General features: G+C 42.3%; 1 protein-coding gene, 1 long non-coding RNA gene and 1 other non-coding gene across 3 annotated transcripts in view; 2 read left to right on the top strand and 1 right to left on the bottom strand.

Moving 5' to 3' along the window:
* SACM1L (SAC1 like phosphatidylinositide phosphatase) overlaps nucleotides 1-15,817 on the bottom strand; it is a 73,806-nt gene extending 57,989 nt beyond the window's left edge. The window contains exon 1 of the mRNA XM_053598592.1: nucleotides 15,658-15,817. Within this exon, the coding sequence (XP_053454567.1) occupies nucleotides 15,658-15,689 (32 nt within the window). The 5' untranslated portion in view covers nucleotides 15,690-15,817. The remainder of the gene's footprint in view (nucleotides 1-15,657) is intronic.
* Nucleotides 15,818-16,011: 194 nt separating this feature from the next.
* On the top strand, nucleotides 16,012-16,943 carry LOC128591206 (uncharacterized). Its single transcript, XR_008381546.1, has 2 exons — nucleotides 16,012-16,579; nucleotides 16,721-16,943. It is a non-coding gene; the product is annotated as an uncharacterized LOC128591206 (long non-coding RNA).
* On the top strand, nucleotides 16,116-16,188 carry TRNAR-ACG (transfer RNA arginine (anticodon ACG)). The gene has a single exon. It is a non-coding gene; the product is annotated as a tRNA-Arg (tRNA).
* Nucleotides 16,944-17,168: the final 225 nt, after the last annotated feature.

Raw genomic sequence — 17,168 nt, 5'->3', positions numbered from 1 at the left:
TTTTAAAAAGTTGTCCCCTAGGGCGGCGTCTGTGGCTCAGAGGAGTAGGGTGCACCCCATATGCCAGAGGTGGCAGGTTCAAACTCAGCCTCGGCCAAAAACTGCAGGAAAAAAAAAAAAAAAAAAGTTGTCCCCTAGAAACCCTAACACTAGGTATCTAAAAATTCATTTGAGGGAAGGATGTCATTCCTTGCTGCCGGGCCCAGCACTCCCTCCACTGAAGAGGTAACTGATAAATGAGGGAGCACAAGTGATATACCCAGGGCTATGAGGAGACTCCAGGAAATAGAGGTATGATTATGATTTTACTGAATGACCTCAGGCCACTAGACTTTAATGTTTTTAGTTTCAAGCAATCCCTTTCCCTCAGATTTCTCGACAGCTGAGACTACAGATGCATGTCATCTCATCTGGCTAATTTTTAAATTTTTTTGTAGGGACAGGGTTTTGCCATGTTGCTGAGGCTGGTCTTGAACTCTTGGCCTCAAACAATCCTCCTGCTTTGACTTCCCAGAGCACTAGGATTATAGATGTGAGTCAACACAATGGGCTAGTTTTTTTTTTGTTTGTTTGTTTGTTTGTGGTTTTTGGCTGGGGCTGGGTTTGAACCCGCCACCTCCGGCATATGGGACCGGCACCCTACTCCTTGAGCCACAGGCGCCGCCCACAATGGGCTAGTTTTAATGTTTTTTACTCTTTCACCGACTTTAGTCTCTTGACAAAGCCATTACCATTGCTCCTATTTGGATGCTTTAGTTTTATAAATAAGACTTACAGGCTGGGCGGCACCTGTGGCTCAAGGAGTAGGGTGCCGATCCCACATGCCGGAGGTGCCGAGTTCAAACCCAGCCCTGGCCAAAAACCAAAAAAAAAAAAAAAAAAGACTTACAGGCTTCAGAAAAGGTTTAAGGAGGGCTACACCAGTTTTGACCACAGAGTAAAGTCCATGGGTTTTATTACATCCATTTTCTTCATACTACTCACACTTGTTGCCATATGTAAGTTTGGGGTATCATTTAACAGGTGCATTTCAGTTAGCAATAAAGTACTTATTATAAAATCAAGTGTTTATAAGAGCAGAAAAGTCATACATGCACATACACACACACAGAAAAAACCTAAAAATTAAAACAATTTTCCCCAGACTTGATGTCTGTAGCTAAGTGGTAGGGCGCCAGCCACATTCACCAGGGCTGGTGGGTTCAAACCCAGCCTGGGCCTGCTAAACAAACAAGCAACAACAACAAAAACAACAACAAAAATAGCCAGGCGTTATGGCGGGCGCCTGTAGTCCCAGCTACTTGGGAGGCTGAGACAAGAGAATCGTTTGAGCCCAAGAGTTTGAGGTTGCTGTGAGCGATAATGCCATAGCACTCTACAGAAGGCAACAAATGAGACTCTGTCTCAAAAAAAAATTTTTCCCCCCAATTTGGTAAATTTAAAATAGGGAAAGGTGTGGTCTGACCATTAAGTTTGCAAACTCACCCTAGAAAAAGTGGTACATACCTCACTGCTGAATAACATTATGGTCACCTTCAAAATACTCTCTTTGGGAAAGTATGCACCAATGCCAGCACCTAGTCTGACCTTCAAAGCAATTTTGGAACTCTTTCTGAAATGAGTTCAGAGTAGAGCTGTTGTATTGTAGAGCTGTTGTATTGTATAGCACACAAAAACACACAACAATAATGAACACCAGTCAGCAAGACACCACTGCCCATCGACACAAACATAGCAACAAACACAGCTGTGAGCCACTGATGTGCCAAGGTGATGAAACCTTACTGAGTTGTCTACACCACGCTGCCAACATAAGCACACAGTGGCAATTCATGAACTTAACTGTCAGATCTCTTATGACAACAGCTCTGATGGGCATTCCAGAAAAAGAGTTCCAAAATTGCTTTGAAGGGTGGACTAAGCACAGGTATGGAATAGCTTCCCAAGGGGAGTACTTTGAAAGTGACTGCACTATAAGAGCAATGAGGTATGTAGCCCTTTTTCTAGAAGGAGTTCACAAACGTCATTGTCAGACCTCACACATCTTAGATGAAGACTTGAAATCATGTACCAAACACAGCTCTAGAACTAGGCATTTTCTAATTCTCATCAGTCAAAGCTAAAGACTTCATTACATGCTCAGAGTCATTAGAATTACGGACAGAAAAGGAACTTTCTTTTGAAGAGAACTGCAATATCCAAGTCCAGACAGACATATATGAAATGAAAGAAATCAACATTTCAACTTAGGTAGCATGAAATCACTTTCTGAGAGTGAAACCCCACTACAAAAGAAGTCTAGACCTTTTTTTTTTTTTTTTAATTGAGACGGAGTCTCACTTTGATGCCCTCGGTAGAGTGCCTTGGTGTCACCGCTCACAGCAACCTCCAACTCCTGGGCTCAAGTAATTCTCTTGCCTCAGCCTCCCGAGTAGCTAGGACTACAGGCACCCACCACAAGGCCTGGCTATTTTTAGTGACGAGGTCTCAATCTTTTTCACTCCTGAGCTCAGGCAGTCCACCTCTCTCGACCTCCAAGAGTGCTGTGATTACCAGCCTGAGCCTAGATCTTCTCTCAGAAGAGAGAATTCGGGGAGCAGCGGCAAGTGGGCATAGACTTTGGGCAGATACCTGCCATTCAAATGCAGGTTTAGAAAAGAAAAAGTTCTTGGAAATTGGCTAATTAACTTAGTTACCACAGAATCTAATTGTCTAAGAGGCAAGAGTCAATAAAATAAGCAGATTCCAACAGCAGAGTGCTGAAAAGCTTCAAGAACTAGAGGGAAAGGTAACACGCATTTGGCGGCCCAGGGTGAGTGGATGGCAGGGTTGGGAGTGAGGCAATGAGACTGACTTAAAGAGGGGTGTGGGGCAGTTTGAAGTTTGCATAAGGAGCAATCAGATCAACCCCCAAATGCCCTCCTTGACTCTGAGATCTAATGTTTAAAATGATTTGACAAGACAGTCTCCGAATTTCAGATACCAGGCATGACTGAAGAACAGAGAGCCAAGTGTAGGGAGGCAACACAGGGAAGGCCTGGCATGTACTAAAACCATCTAACCTGCTTCCCCCACCAAGCTTACATCAAAACTCTCTCCCAGGAGCCTGGAAGACAGTCTCTGAAGAAACTGGCCCAAGAGAAAATGTTAGGAACCAATTACATTTAGGGGTCCCCAAGGAATTCCCACACGATCACTCGACAGTGAGGGCCACCAGTTAACAAGTCCTAACCCACAAACAGACCTTTCAATCAATATTTTTAGTGCCTCATTCTTAAAAATAACCAAGGATTACCAGATATTTGAAAAAAGTTTCCATCACAACAACAGACTGAAATAATAAGAAAAATAAGTTTGTGAGTTTTTTTTTTTGCTGGCATGTATTATTTTATAGCTATTGTTTTTAAATCTTCACTAAGCAGACCAACAAGTCTCTACAACCAAGGATTCTGACCTTATTTCATTCTCCTTACTAGTTCTTACAAGAAGGGAGAAGTGCTATTGATTTTCTAATTGAGAATACAACACGTCTAATCAGCCAGTACCTACATTATTATTTTTTTTTTATTTTTTATTAAACCATAGCAGTCCTTAAATAGTGGGTTGAAGGGTGCTTGGTAACAGAGTAAACAATTTTTTAAATGTTAAATATTCTTTACTTGACATTACACATAAACCACACTAAAATGCCTTTCCATAAATAAAAGGCAGCATTGTAGTAGAAACAGGGAAATTAGACTGGCATAGTGAAGACCAAAAATACAAAGCAAACACCTCCAGCCCTCACCTTTAACAGGCTAATGAACACCAATTAAAACACGAGTGAGTCTTGTGTGGTTCTGAGGCAGTGAAGGGATTTCCCCAATATTTAAATATAGTCACATAACCAGTTTACAAATCTTAATATAAAACTCATCTTCAATAGATTTTAAAATGGCAATTTACTATCTTTGTGAAAGATCACTAATTAAATCCAATCGTATCTTTAGAAGGAGAAAACAGTGATAGCATTTAGTGAACTAGAATTACAATCAAAATCTAAAAAAACAAACAATCGTATTCATTTAAACACAAGCCAGTCTTAGTTAAATCAGGACTGTCCAACAAAAATATTCTGTCACTCATTCATGATCTGAATTCTGGTATATGAGACCAAATTCTGGCATTAGTAGCTTTTTTGAGATAAGCTATCAAGTCTGCGCTTTCTTCCTTCTTAATGCTAGTGAAGATCATTTTTGTTACAGGGATGTACTTCTTGGGATTCTCCAAATACTCCATCAGGGCATCTTCTCCCCAGGTTATGCCTCTGCTCTTATTGGCAACTGTGTAAGAGAGGCCAGCAGCCGGACCCGTATTCTGCCAAAAGAGACCCTGGAGGTTTGGCCTGTCTTGTGCTTGACTCTTTTTGCCACAGTGTGACACTGGGTACACTTCTGAACAAAAAACCTGCTTGCCTTTCTCAGTATCACCCATATTTAATTCTCTCTTTGGCTGCTGACAGTGTGAAGGTTCTGGGTTGGAAGCTGGACATCCCATTCTCCATAAACACAATTTTTTTTTTTTTGTAGAGACAGAGTCTCACTTTATGGCCCTCGGTAGAGTGCCGTGGCCTCACACAGCTCACAGCAACCTCCAACTCCTGGGCTTAAGCGATTCTCTTGCCTCAGCCTCCCGAGTAGCTGGGACTACAGGCGCCCGCCACAACGCCCGGCTAATTTTTGGTTGCAGTTTGGCCGGGGCCAGGTTTGAACCCGCCACCCTCAGTGTATGGGGCCAGCGCCTTACCGACTGAGCCACAGGCGCCGCCCCATAAACACAATTTTAAACACAGATTTCCCTTCTCCTAGCTAATAAAAATTGCAACAGTCTTGGTGCCTGTGGCTCAAGCAGCTAAGGCGCCAACCACATACACCTGAGCTGGCGGGTTTGAATCCAGCTCAGGCCAGCCAAACAATAATGACGGCTGCAACCAAAAAATAGCCGGGCATTGTGGCAGGTGCCTGTAATCCCAGCTACCTGTGAGGCGGAGACAGGAGAATCTTGAGGCGGAGACTTGAGCCCAGGAGTTGGAGGTTGCTGTGAACTGTGATGCCATAGCACTCTACCCAGGGTGACAGCTTGAGGCTCTATCTCAAAAAAAAAAAAAAAAAAATTGCAACAGGTCAAGTTTTAAACTGAATTTGAAAAGAAAGAGGGAGCAGTGCATTCTCTGATTAGAAAGTTTGTAGTGTTGGGGCGGCGCCTGTGGCTCAGTGAGTAGGGCGCCGGCCCCATATGCCAAGGGTGGCGGGTTCAAACCCAGCCCCGGCCAAACTGCAAAAAAAAAAAAAAAAAAAAAAAAAATAGCCGGGCATTGTGGTGGGCGCCTGTAGTCCCAGCTACTCGGGAGGCTGAGGCAAGAGCTGGAGGTTGCTATGAGCCGTGTGACGCCACGGCACTCTACCGAGGGCAATAAAGTGAGACTCTGTCTCTACAAAAAAAAAAAAAGAAAGTTTGTAGTGTTGCTGGTGGGACTGCAAACTAGTACAACCTTTCTGGAAGGAAGTATGGAGAAACCTCAAAGCACTCAAGCTAGACCTCCCATTTGATCCTGCAATCCCATTACTGGGCATCTACCCAGAAGGAAAAAAATCCTTTTATCATAAGGACACTTGTACTAGACTGTTTATTGCAGCTCAATTTACAATCGCCAAAACGTGGAAACAGCCTAAATGCCCACCAACCCAGGAATGGATTAACAAGCTGTGGTATATGTATACTTTGGAATACTATTCAGCTATTAAAAAAAATGGAGACTTTGGGCGGCGCCTGTGGTTCAGTCAGTAAGGCGCCGGCCCCATATACCGAGGGTGGCGGGTTCAAACCCGGCCCCGGCCAAACTGCAACCAAAAAATAGCCGGGCATTGTGGCGGGTGCCTGTAGTCCCAGCTACTCGGGAGGCTGAGGCAAGAGAATCGCTTAAGCCCGGGAGTTGGAGGTTGCTGTGAGCTGTGTGAGGCCACGGCACTCTACTGAGGGCCATAAAGTGAGACTCTGTCTCTACAAAAAAAAAAAAAAAAAAGGAGACTTTACATCCTTCGTATTAACCTGGATGGAAGACATTATTCTTAGTAAAGCATCATAAGAATGGAGAAGCATGAATCCTATGTACTCAATTTTGATATGAGGACAATTAATGACAATTAAGGTCATGGGGGGGAAGGAAAAGCAGAGAGAGGGAAGGAGGGAGGGGGGTGGGGCCTTGGTGTGTGCCACACCTTCTGGGAGCAAAACATGATTGCAAGATGGACTTTACCTAACAATTGGAATCAGTGTAACCTGGCTTATTGTACCCTCAATGAATCCCCAACAATAAAATAATAATAATAATAATAATAAACAGCAAAAAAAAAAAAAGAAAAAAGAAAGTTTGTAGTGTTGGCCAGGCATTGTGGTTCACATCTGTAATCCTAACCCTCTAGGAGGCCAAGGCAGGAGAATTCATCCCTTCAGCTCAGGAGTTCCAGACCAGCCTGAGCAAGGAGCCCGTCTCTACTAAAAATAGAAAATAAGTTGGGCACTGTGGCAGACGCCTGTAGTCTCAGCTATTTGGGAGGCTGAAGCAGGAATATCACATGAACCGGTGAGTGAGGTTGCTGTGAGCTAGGCTGCTGACAGGCACTCTAGCCTGGAGCAAGAGAGTGAGCTGCTGTCCCCACCTCCCCAAAAAAAGTTTATAGTATCAATGAAGCCATGTTCTGTCTAGAGTTTTTCAAAATTAACAGAGTCAACAGGCTATTGTTTGGGGAAAACTCTCAGGTGTGTTTTCTCTGTTCTCACCCCACAACAATCATCAACACAGAAGACTTCTCTGACCAAATGTGGCGATTTTTCCCCACATACCAAGCAGCAGACACCAGCTGGGTGTCTTCCAATTCCAACACTATCTACCTAGAAACAGCAACAGATTCCACAGGGTGAGGGTTCAGTCTGAAGACTGGCACCTCCCTCCTTCAGATACGAGTTCCAAGTCTAGGCCTCCAGAACTTCTGAGCTACCAGCTTCAAACTGGGGTTCCCATGACCCCCTCTTTGAGTTCAATTAATTTGCTGGAGCAGATCACAAAACTCAGGGAAATAAATGTTTACGGGTTTCTCATAAAGGATATTACAAAGGATACACATAGAGGTGTAGGCGAGGTATGGAAGTATGGCAAGAAAGAGGTGCACAGCTTCCACGCCCTTCCTGGGAGCACCACCCTCCAGGAACCTCCCTGTGTTCGGCTATCAGAAGCTCTCCTAACTCTGTCCTTCTCTTTTTTATGGAGGCTTCATTTACATATGCATGACTGAGAACCATGCAGAAATGTGATTGGACAATAAATGCATGACCGCAACCCAGCAAGGCCTGTCTATTCACTTTTCTTGCCCTCTCTGTACAATATTCCTTCTTCCAGGGTATGGAGCAGGACTTTCTCTGAAATGAAGGTTTTTTTTAACCCACAATCAGATTAGAGTCCTGCCCTGGGCAGGTGAAAAGAGGACAAGAGTGGGTCAGAAAGAGAGAAATTTTGTTTCTTGAAGGACTAAAGTGCCCAGCATTATACAAAAGTCTATAACAAGGGTTATAGGAGTTATTAGCCAGGAACAAAGAACAAAACGTATTTTTATATATACACGTGTGTGTACATATATAAACATACACATGTATACCATGATGTCACAGCTACACTGAGTTTTCAATGTAATAAATACATTGAAACTGATGAACACCATGGAAACCAAGAAAAAAGACTCAAAAGACAATCAAAAATCCAGGGGGGGAAAATCCTCTCTTAATTACAAAATGAATGGCCCACAGTTACTGTGATGTTCAGTATTTCAAAAAACTCTATCATAAGGCCAGGCACGGTGGCTCACACCTGTAATCCTAGCACTCTGGGAGGCTGAGGCGGGTGGATAGCTTGAGCTCAAGAACTCAAGACCAGCCTTAGCAAAAGCAAGACCTGGACTCTACTAAAATAGAAAAACTGAGGCAAAAGAATCACTTGAGCCCAAGACTTGGAGGTTGCTGTCAGCTATGATGCCATGACACTCTACCCAGGACAACAGCTTGAGACTGTCTCAAAAAAAAACAAAAAACAAAAAACAAACAAACAAAAAAAAACTCTATCACAATACTTATTTTATGAAAAAGACATTAGGAATTCAGACAAGATTCCATCCAAGAAGATTATTTGGTCATTATCTATGCTGTTGATAACAGATCTTTAAGGTTCAATGTAATACTGTATACCAAAAAGGACTCTGGTCCTAAATAAGCTATCTGATAAGGTGAACAGAACCCAATTCACTGTGAAGTATTAACTCTAACTGAAAAAGAATTCTACCAAGTTTTTTGCAACACAAGGGATGCAATATCTACCCTGGGTTCTGGTTTCTAAATACAATGAAAGATATATCGAAACAGTAAAACACTCATACAATAACTACTTCCTATTTTGACTACTTTCATTCAACTGACTAGTTTTAAGGATTACCACCCAAGTATGAGATAAAAATTAAAAAAAAAAATCAAAGGAGAATAAAAGCTAAATTCAACAAGGCAATTCTGCCTATTATACTTAATACAAATGCATTTAATCTTATAGTTACCTGTGATTCAATAGCTCTTAAGAGTACTTTTTAAAAATTACCCTTGTTAAATTTTAAGAAAAGCAATATATCTAATTATAATATAAATAGCAGATATTATTTTTAATTTCTTGCAGTGTTGGCATTATGATTTTCTAGTGTCTGAAAACATACTTTTATTCCCTATGTAACATTCACATCATATGTTAGGCAAAAACTGACCTCTTCAAAATCCTGTTACATCAATGAGTAAAATTAGCCCACTTCAAAAATACCACTATTTGCCAACCTCACACTCATTAAAATGGCTATTATCAAGAAAATAATAAGTGTTGGTGAGGATGTGGATAAACTGGAAACCTGGTGCACTGTAGGTGGGAATGTAAAATGGTGCAGCCATGATAGGATGACAGCACGGCACTTCCTCTAAAAATCAAAAATAGAGGGGCCAGGCACAGTGGCGCATGCCTATAATCCCAGCACTTGGGAAGCCAAGGCAGGTGGACTGTCTGAGCTCACGAGTTTGAGGCCAACCTAAGCAAGAGCAGGACCCAGTCTCTAAAAAAAAAAAACAAAAACCTAGGCATTGTGGCAGGCGCCTGTAGTACCAGCTACCTGGGAGGCTGAGGCAAGAGAATAGCTTAAGCCCAAGAGTTTGAGGTTGCTGTGAGCTGTGACTCCATGGCACTCTACCAAGGGTGACCAAGCAAGACTCCGCTTCCCCATCCCCCCCAAAATTAAAAACAGAATTGCCCTATCAGCTAACAATTCTACTTTTAGGTATCAAAATAACTGAAACATAGGATCTCAAAAGATATTTCTATACCCATGTTCATAGCAGCATTACGTGTAAAAGCCAAAAAGGTGCTTGTTTTGCATAATGGCCCAATCCAATTCCAAAATCAGCTGGTATTTCTAGGAAGCCAATTCCTTCCAATTTCATGTTCTTTCTCAAAATCTTAACATTTTAGGGCCAATGTAGGGCTGCGGAATAGTTCTACTCTCTATTCCCTATATACCCTGAAACCCATTATCTCTAACAACTAGACTTCTTCATAGGACCAGATCTAAACTCTACCTGATCTGAAGTGCTAATCTATAGCACCAAAAGGTGTCCATCAGCAGACAGAGATACAATGGGGTAAATATGTATAGTGGAATATTGTTCAGCCTTAAAAAGGAAATTCTGACACATGCTACACCATGGGTGAACTCTAGGACATTATGCTAAATGAAATAAACGCGAAACAGAAGGACAAATGCCGTATAATTCCACTTAAATGAGGTACCTACAGGAGTCAAATTCAAAGTGACAGAAAGAATCAAGGGCTGGAGAAACAGAAATGGGAATTGTTTAAAGAGTACAGATTTTAGTTTTGCAAGATAAAAAGAATTCTAGAGATGGATGGTGGTAATAGTTGTACAAAATTGTGAATGTACTTAATGCCATTACACTATACATTTAAAAATGGTTACGATGGTATGTGTATTTTACCACAATTAAAAATAATAATAAAGGGCGGCACCTGTGGCTCAAGGGGTAGGGCGCCGGTCCCATATGCTGGAGGTGGCGGGTTCAAACCCAGCCCCGGCCAAAAAAAAAAAAATAATAATAATAATAAAATTACTATTTGCATAGGAGTGTGGTGGCTGTCATGTCATAAAACTGTACCAAAACTATATTTCCTAAAAAATACTACATAAAGACTTAAAAGAAGGCCTTCATGATCAAATCTGATATACCTCTGGTTGCAAAGACACAGGCCTAACATTTCAGTAGGTTTGGTCAGCAAAAAGAAGACCTTAGTAAAGAAGGGTCCCCTGAACCTATGACACCCATATGCAACCCTCATTCATCCTCCCTTTAGGTTCGGGCAGTGCTCTCCTCTCTGAGCCCCTCCTTGGTTGCCTCGCCTACAGCCCAGATTCATCACAGATGCCCCAAAAGCCCAATCCAATCCTCAAATCAGCTGGTGTTTCTAGAAAACCAAGTCATTCCAATTTCATCTTCTTTCTCAAAATCTCAAGGTTCCATCTACTCCTTATTCCCTATATACCCTAAAACCCACTATCTCTAACAACCAGACTTCTTTACAGGACCATGCTTAAATTCCACCAGATCTGAAGTTCTAATCTACGGCACAATCTTCCAGAGCCCCAGGCCCTCCAAAGAATGTTCCTTTATCAGCATGCTCTAATCCTCACTCAGCTATGCCCAGGAAAGATGACTGAATCTGAAACTTGCAGATTCCTAGGCCTCATCTGCTGAGACTCACTCAATAGGGCCAAAGTAGGGCTGCAGAATAGTTCTAACCTGAACTCCCATCCAGCCAATGTTTTGGATACAAACTCCATATTTGTGCCCAAATTCATGACAATAAAAATCTTAGCTGCCCTATACCTTCCCTCCATGGAGAGCTGTGTGAATAATACGAACATTCAGATAGATTACAAATGTCTACATCACAATGTAGCTTAGCTTACATATGTTCTTAAGAACTGACCTCAAAGCTACACACATCTTTTAAGAAGACAACTTCCGTGTGACGCCACGGCACTCTACCCGAGGGCGGTACAGTGAGACTCTGTCTCTACAAAAAAAAAAAAAAAAAGAAGAAGACAACTTCCTGAGAAAAGTGTTCTTCAGAGGCATGCTGCAGCCTGATTCAGTTTCTAAAGGATTCCCTGCCTTACATAGTTTCAGCTGACCTTTTAAAACAGAAAAAAAAGAAAAAGAAGAAAAACCACTTTAAGTAAGTCCACTAAGGAATTCCTGTTCTGTTTAGCAATTTCAAATTTATCATTGTCTGACATTATCCATGCCTACACAAATGACCTAAAAAGAAAAATAAGAGTCACAATATAGAACTGCCTAGAATTTTAAAAAGTATGAATTTTAAATTCTGAGCAAATCAGTATTCTGTTTTCCATATTAAAAATCCATATGGATATGTCAATTATTACATTTTGTATTACAAGTGACTCATTTCTATACCTGGCATGTGGAAAGACTAAGGCAAGACAAATCTGATAAGAGAAAGAAAGGTAATTTGAATAATGCAATGTAATGGAAAGATCACTGACTCCGGACTAGCTGTGTTTTAAAGCCAGCTCTGCAATGGCTTGGCTGTACAATCTGACTATGTGGCCAAGGGCAATTAGTTGATGGTCTTCAACGATGACAAAGGATATATATAAACTTATAACCTCATAGAGGCATGGGGAAGACATTAACATACGTGAAATGACTAAAGCTGCTGCTTCTTCAAAAGAATACATTCCAAATTTCCCCAGACTGTGTTCTTTTTGAAGTGCTGGTAGGTAAGTGGTCTATACTGTAAAGTTTCTTTCATTTACACAAGTGATTCAGTGAGGGGTTGCTCTGCATAAAACTTCATGCTAGGTACTAAGGGGAACTAGAGAAGAATTAAATGTTAAGGTGTTTCTAATATAGTCTAGATATTTGCAACCTGGTTGGAGAAACAAAATACAGTCATGAGCCATGTAACAGCATTTTAGTCAAGGACCACATATAGACAGTGGTCCCAACACGGTATTTTTACTGTACCTTTTTTGTATTTAGAAATGTATATAATGATACTTACCATTGTGTTACAATAACCTACAGTATTCTGGAGAGTAACATGCTATACAGGTTTGTAACCCAGTAGTAAAAGACTACACCACATAGCCTGGTGTGTAGTAGGCTACACCATCTAGGTTTGTGTAATTACTTACACTCTAGCAAACAAAGAATGAAATCTCCTAACACCACATTTCTCAGAATGCATCCCCTGTTATTAAGCAACATGTGACTATATACCTAATGATTTCATGCCTAGGTGACAAAATAAATAGTTCAAACAGTACTGTGTATAATTTGATCATTATAGCTTTCAGTTGTCTTGCCCAAGAGAAAATAAACGCACTACAAATCAATCCTAAGAAACAGGATATGAGAATCATATGGACATTTGGATATATAATCTCTGTGTCAATAATATTCAGCTTTAAGGATTGCTACTAGAGCTTGGTGAAGGAAAGATGTGGAAAGAAGTGGCTTCTCAAAGACGGTATCCAGGAACTAGATGAAGTACACTGACTACTTCATCTAAACTCTCTTTAAACCTTAAAATAATCCTGTGAAGTATTAACATTATCATCTTACAGATGAAAAAACAATTCAGAGGGGTTAAATACTATGCCCAGGACACAAAGCAAATAGCAAGGTTAAGATATGAATCCAAGTCTGTTCTATCTAAAAAACCTGAGATCTCCTGGCTCTACTATGGATGTGGTCAGTATTTATACCAAGAGAGGAGAGAAGAAGAAGGCATTCTGGGCAGAAGATCAAAATAAGCCCAAGCTTGAAGTTAGAAGAAGGTGAGCCAAGTCTGGCAAAAGGGGGTAAAAAGCACTGGGCAGTTATAGGAAATAAAGTTAGGGGACAGATGATTATGAAGAGGTTAGAATACAGATAGCTAAGAAATGTGCGCATGATGCTTTAGGTTGATAAGACAGAACTGGAAATTGTACACAGCAAAGTAGAAGACGAAACCCCGGCATCAGGAACGTGAACTTGACCAGGGTGGAGGTAGACTGGGAAAAGAGGATGGCCTAATGTAAAACAAATTATTATTTAAGACCTCAAGCGTTACATCTTAATAAAGTCTGTAGCAATAGTTTTGTACTAAAGTAAACGATGTCTTTTGTAAGGATCTTTCCTAAAATACATCCCTATGCATGTTTTAAAAACATGCTATTATTATTGGGTGGCGCCTGTGGCTCAAGGAGTAGGGCGCCGGTCCCATATGCTGGAGGTGGCGGGTTCAAACCTAGCCCCGGCCAAAAACCACAAAAAAAAAAAAAAAAAAATTGCTATTATCAGAAACCAATTCTACCTCCAACATCCAAAAAAGAATACTTCTTCGGGGCAAAGGCCACATTTAAAAACCAACAAGTCAGGTGCATGCCTATAGTTCCAGCTACTTAGTAGACCGATGTAGGAGACTGGACTCACTTGAGACCAGCCTAGGCAAGCAACATTGAGAGTAAAAAACAAGAACAAAAAAACAAAACAAAACAATGACAAGCAAAAAACCCTTCAACTGCAAGACTCAAACCAGGAAAGGCCCCCAAAAGTAATAAAAACAGAGATTCCAACTCAAGTACCAAACTGCTTGGTAAAGAAAAACAAAGATGCAAAAACGTTGTATCTTTACAAATACATAAGTACTCAAAAGTTTTAGTGGGAGGGGGGAGGGAGGTGGGGGGGAGATAAGGACTGAAAAATTATGAGAATGATTTTCATATAAACCCAGACTTATTTATTTATTTAGAAATAAGAGTTTTGCTCTGTTGCCCTGGGTACAGTAACGTTATTATAGCTCACCCAGATTTCCCTTTTCACCCAAAGAAATTTACAGTTTTCACTTCTCACAAAAATCAATACAAAACATTGTTCTCATCACTTAAGAGCTAAATTAAATTTCCTTTCTCTTTTATGGACAAAGAGGGTTTTTTGTTTGTGTTGATGTCTGAACTGGTTAAATTTAGTGCCTTGGCAACTTAAAAACAATCATCTTAATTTTCAAGTTCTCCATCCTATTCAATCTTTGCCACAGGAAAACTCAACTGCATCCTGTAACCTGACCCTGAGCTGGATCAAGCCAAGGCTCCAAACTGTTTAAATGCATTTGAGACCTGGTGTAGGATCACATTAAATCCTTCAGTGCCTATCAGATAGACAATAACCTAATTAGCCAGCAGAGCACATGTGCTGTGGCCTGGCCAAAAACCTAGTCAAAGACATTTCCTTCAACTCTTTCACCAATGAGATGACCACCTTGCAAAGGGGAACTGGGAGAGAATAAGCAAAAGCTGGAGAAGAAAATGTGGAGGCACGTGTGCAGCTAAGCTTTTCAAAGAGAATTACAGTAAATAGAAGTGGCTAAGAGGGTGGAAAAAAATCATCTTTTCTGCAAAAATATATGATACGAAGATGACTGTTCTCAATTTTACAACCCTAACATTACACTGAACCTTTCAAAAACTTATGAGGGAGCTTCAGTTCGGGGTGACACATTTTGATGTCCTCAGTTCCTGCAAAAGAAACGTGATACCTATCATAGTACCAAGATACCTTAACTTACATAGAGATGGATAAGCTCCTCAAAAACTACTTGTGCTTCTACCAAAAGTACTCCCATACTATAACCACCAGGTTTTCAAGCAGTAAAGCATTAAACACAAAGCGAATACAACAAAATTGCTTAGACAAGAAAAGTAAAGATGTTCATGGTAATACTAAGAGAAACAAATACATGCTGTTTTTTATCCAAGACAAGCCAAAGCCCTTACAAACACCTGTTTGACAACTCAACTACCAAAGCCTATCTCTCAAAGCCTGAAGAACTTGGATTTACAGGAAAGTCAATATACAGTGCCAAAATTCTCAAGATTAGCCTCTGGCTGTCAACCTACACTTAAGAACCCGTTTTATGCTGAAGCTGTATAAAATTTAAGCAAAAGTAAATTCCTTCAGGACCTTAAGAGTATTGACTGTACTTTCAATTTTTTCCGCACCTCAAGCAGGCTTCGATGCCCCACAGACTATAACCAACGGAAAGGTTTGCTGATTTGTGTGTGTACTCTTCAGGGCTGTAATGGGTCCATTAAATAAGAGAAAAGTTCTGTTTTTCTCTGCTAAGCCATACTGATAAATTTAGCCGCCACTTCTCCATAAAAAGTAGGGACTAGCATGCCCGCATCATAACGCCGACCCCGGCTCGGTGGAAGCCAGTCTGCAGCTTCGTTTTCCTGCCGTGGGAGCTGAGGCAGAGCAGGGCGGAGAGAGGCCAGCGAGACCGTCGCTCCCCGGCCGGAGGCTACCCAGGCGGGGCCTTAGGGAGGCCGCGCGGGACGAAGAGGAGCTACAGTGCGAGCGGCTCCCACATTCAACCTGCCGCCGGGGCTCAGAAGCATACGCGAGGCCGGTGCCTGAACCTGCCGCCCCTCCTGCTGCCCTCCAGCCCCCAGGACTCACAGCTTTAGCCGTTCGTAGGTCATCGCCGCCATCCTGCACCACCACCTCCTTCCTCCTCTCTCTGCCCGCCCCGCCCTGCGCCGCGCCGCGCCGCCACCTCGGCTACTACGCTACCGGTCACCCTGGCGCGGCGGCCGTAGCGGCCAGCCTCGTCCCACCCCTTTCCCCGCCCCGCGGGAAGGAACGGGAGGCAGCGGGGGACAAACTACTACGCCAGTCTGGGTATGCGAGAGACGCCGTCCGACGCTGCGGACTGGAGTGCGCGGAAGAGGGCCGCGAGGTCGCCGCTGCGGATTGGTGGAGCGCGCCTGGGGGAGGCGGGGCAGGAAGAGTAGGCGGAGCTGTGGGCGGACGCCGCGGAGCCCCGGGCAGGGGCAGAAGCAGAATGGTAGTGTCAAGAAGCCTTTGAAACTGCGGAAGGGGTGATCAACCGTCGCTGAAAGAGTTTGGCTAGCGCGGGGCCAGTGGCGCAATGGATAACGCGTCTGACTACGGATCAGAAGATTCTAGGTTCGACTCCTGGCTGGCTCGCAGTGTTCTCTTTTTGCACATCTGAGCCAGGTGTCACAAGACTTCTTTGGAAATATTTATGGCTAGAATATGAAAGCTAACTGTCTCGAATTTGAATGCTGATTTGTCCAAAATGTCATCTTTTAAGCTATTTGGGACGCGGAGTTGTCTGAGGTGGTTTGCAAGTTGCAAAGCGGCTACTCTTAATCATGCACATGAGTCGTCTCTGCAAATGAGGAACTTTGCGGAAAGGACACCGGGAAAGGTGGCAGTTTGGGGTGGAAACTGCTGTAGCTAGCTGTCGGATGACGCAAAAGTACATTTAAGGCGGCAATTCTGGCCTGTTTTCCCCGTGGAGCAGAACTCCCCCATGGTGACGCAGAAGCGGCGTTGTCCGTGTTTTCCAAAATGGGTGGGTTGCGGGTCTAACCCGCCACGGAAGAGATGCTGCAGTGTGGCTGCGCGCAGTGGTAGGGCCGGCAGACCTGCCCCCAAATTCCAATAGGGAAACCTTCAAACAGGTAATCACTCTCTCCCATTACTCGTTATACAGGTGCCTGGCTTGGAGACCCTGGAAGGCCCGAAACGTCAGCGGCCTAAAGAGGGGACTCGAACCCTGAGATTATATGAGTTACCGGACAATGGTCCATTAAGTAGTCACTCGATCGATCAGTTAATTTCTCCAATATAACACCCTTTCTCCTGAGTAAATTATAGACAATTTGTAAAATACAGGAAATTATTGGAAATAAAAATGACGCGAATTCCCACCGCGAGATCTTTACTATTAACATTTTTTTTCCTTATCGACTTTTTTCTTTTACACTTTTTAATATGGATATACCTACACATGTATTTTTCCAAATTGGGGTTGTATAGGAAACGGATTTATGTTCTCTTGTGTCCCCTTACTTCTTTGTCTGAGATTTAGGTTATTAAATATTCTTTGAAGATAGTCCATCAAAAAGCTAGTTTTTTAAAGTATAACCCTTATGTTGGAA

This window comes from Nycticebus coucang, chromosome 8 (genome assembly GCF_027406575.1).
Source record: "Nycticebus coucang isolate mNycCou1 chromosome 8, mNycCou1.pri, whole genome shotgun sequence".
Classification (NCBI taxonomy): Eukaryota; Metazoa; Chordata; class Mammalia; order Primates; family Lorisidae; genus Nycticebus; species Nycticebus coucang.
Note: the sequence above shows the minus strand (reverse complement) of the source record. Positions and strands in the feature narration are given on the sequence as shown.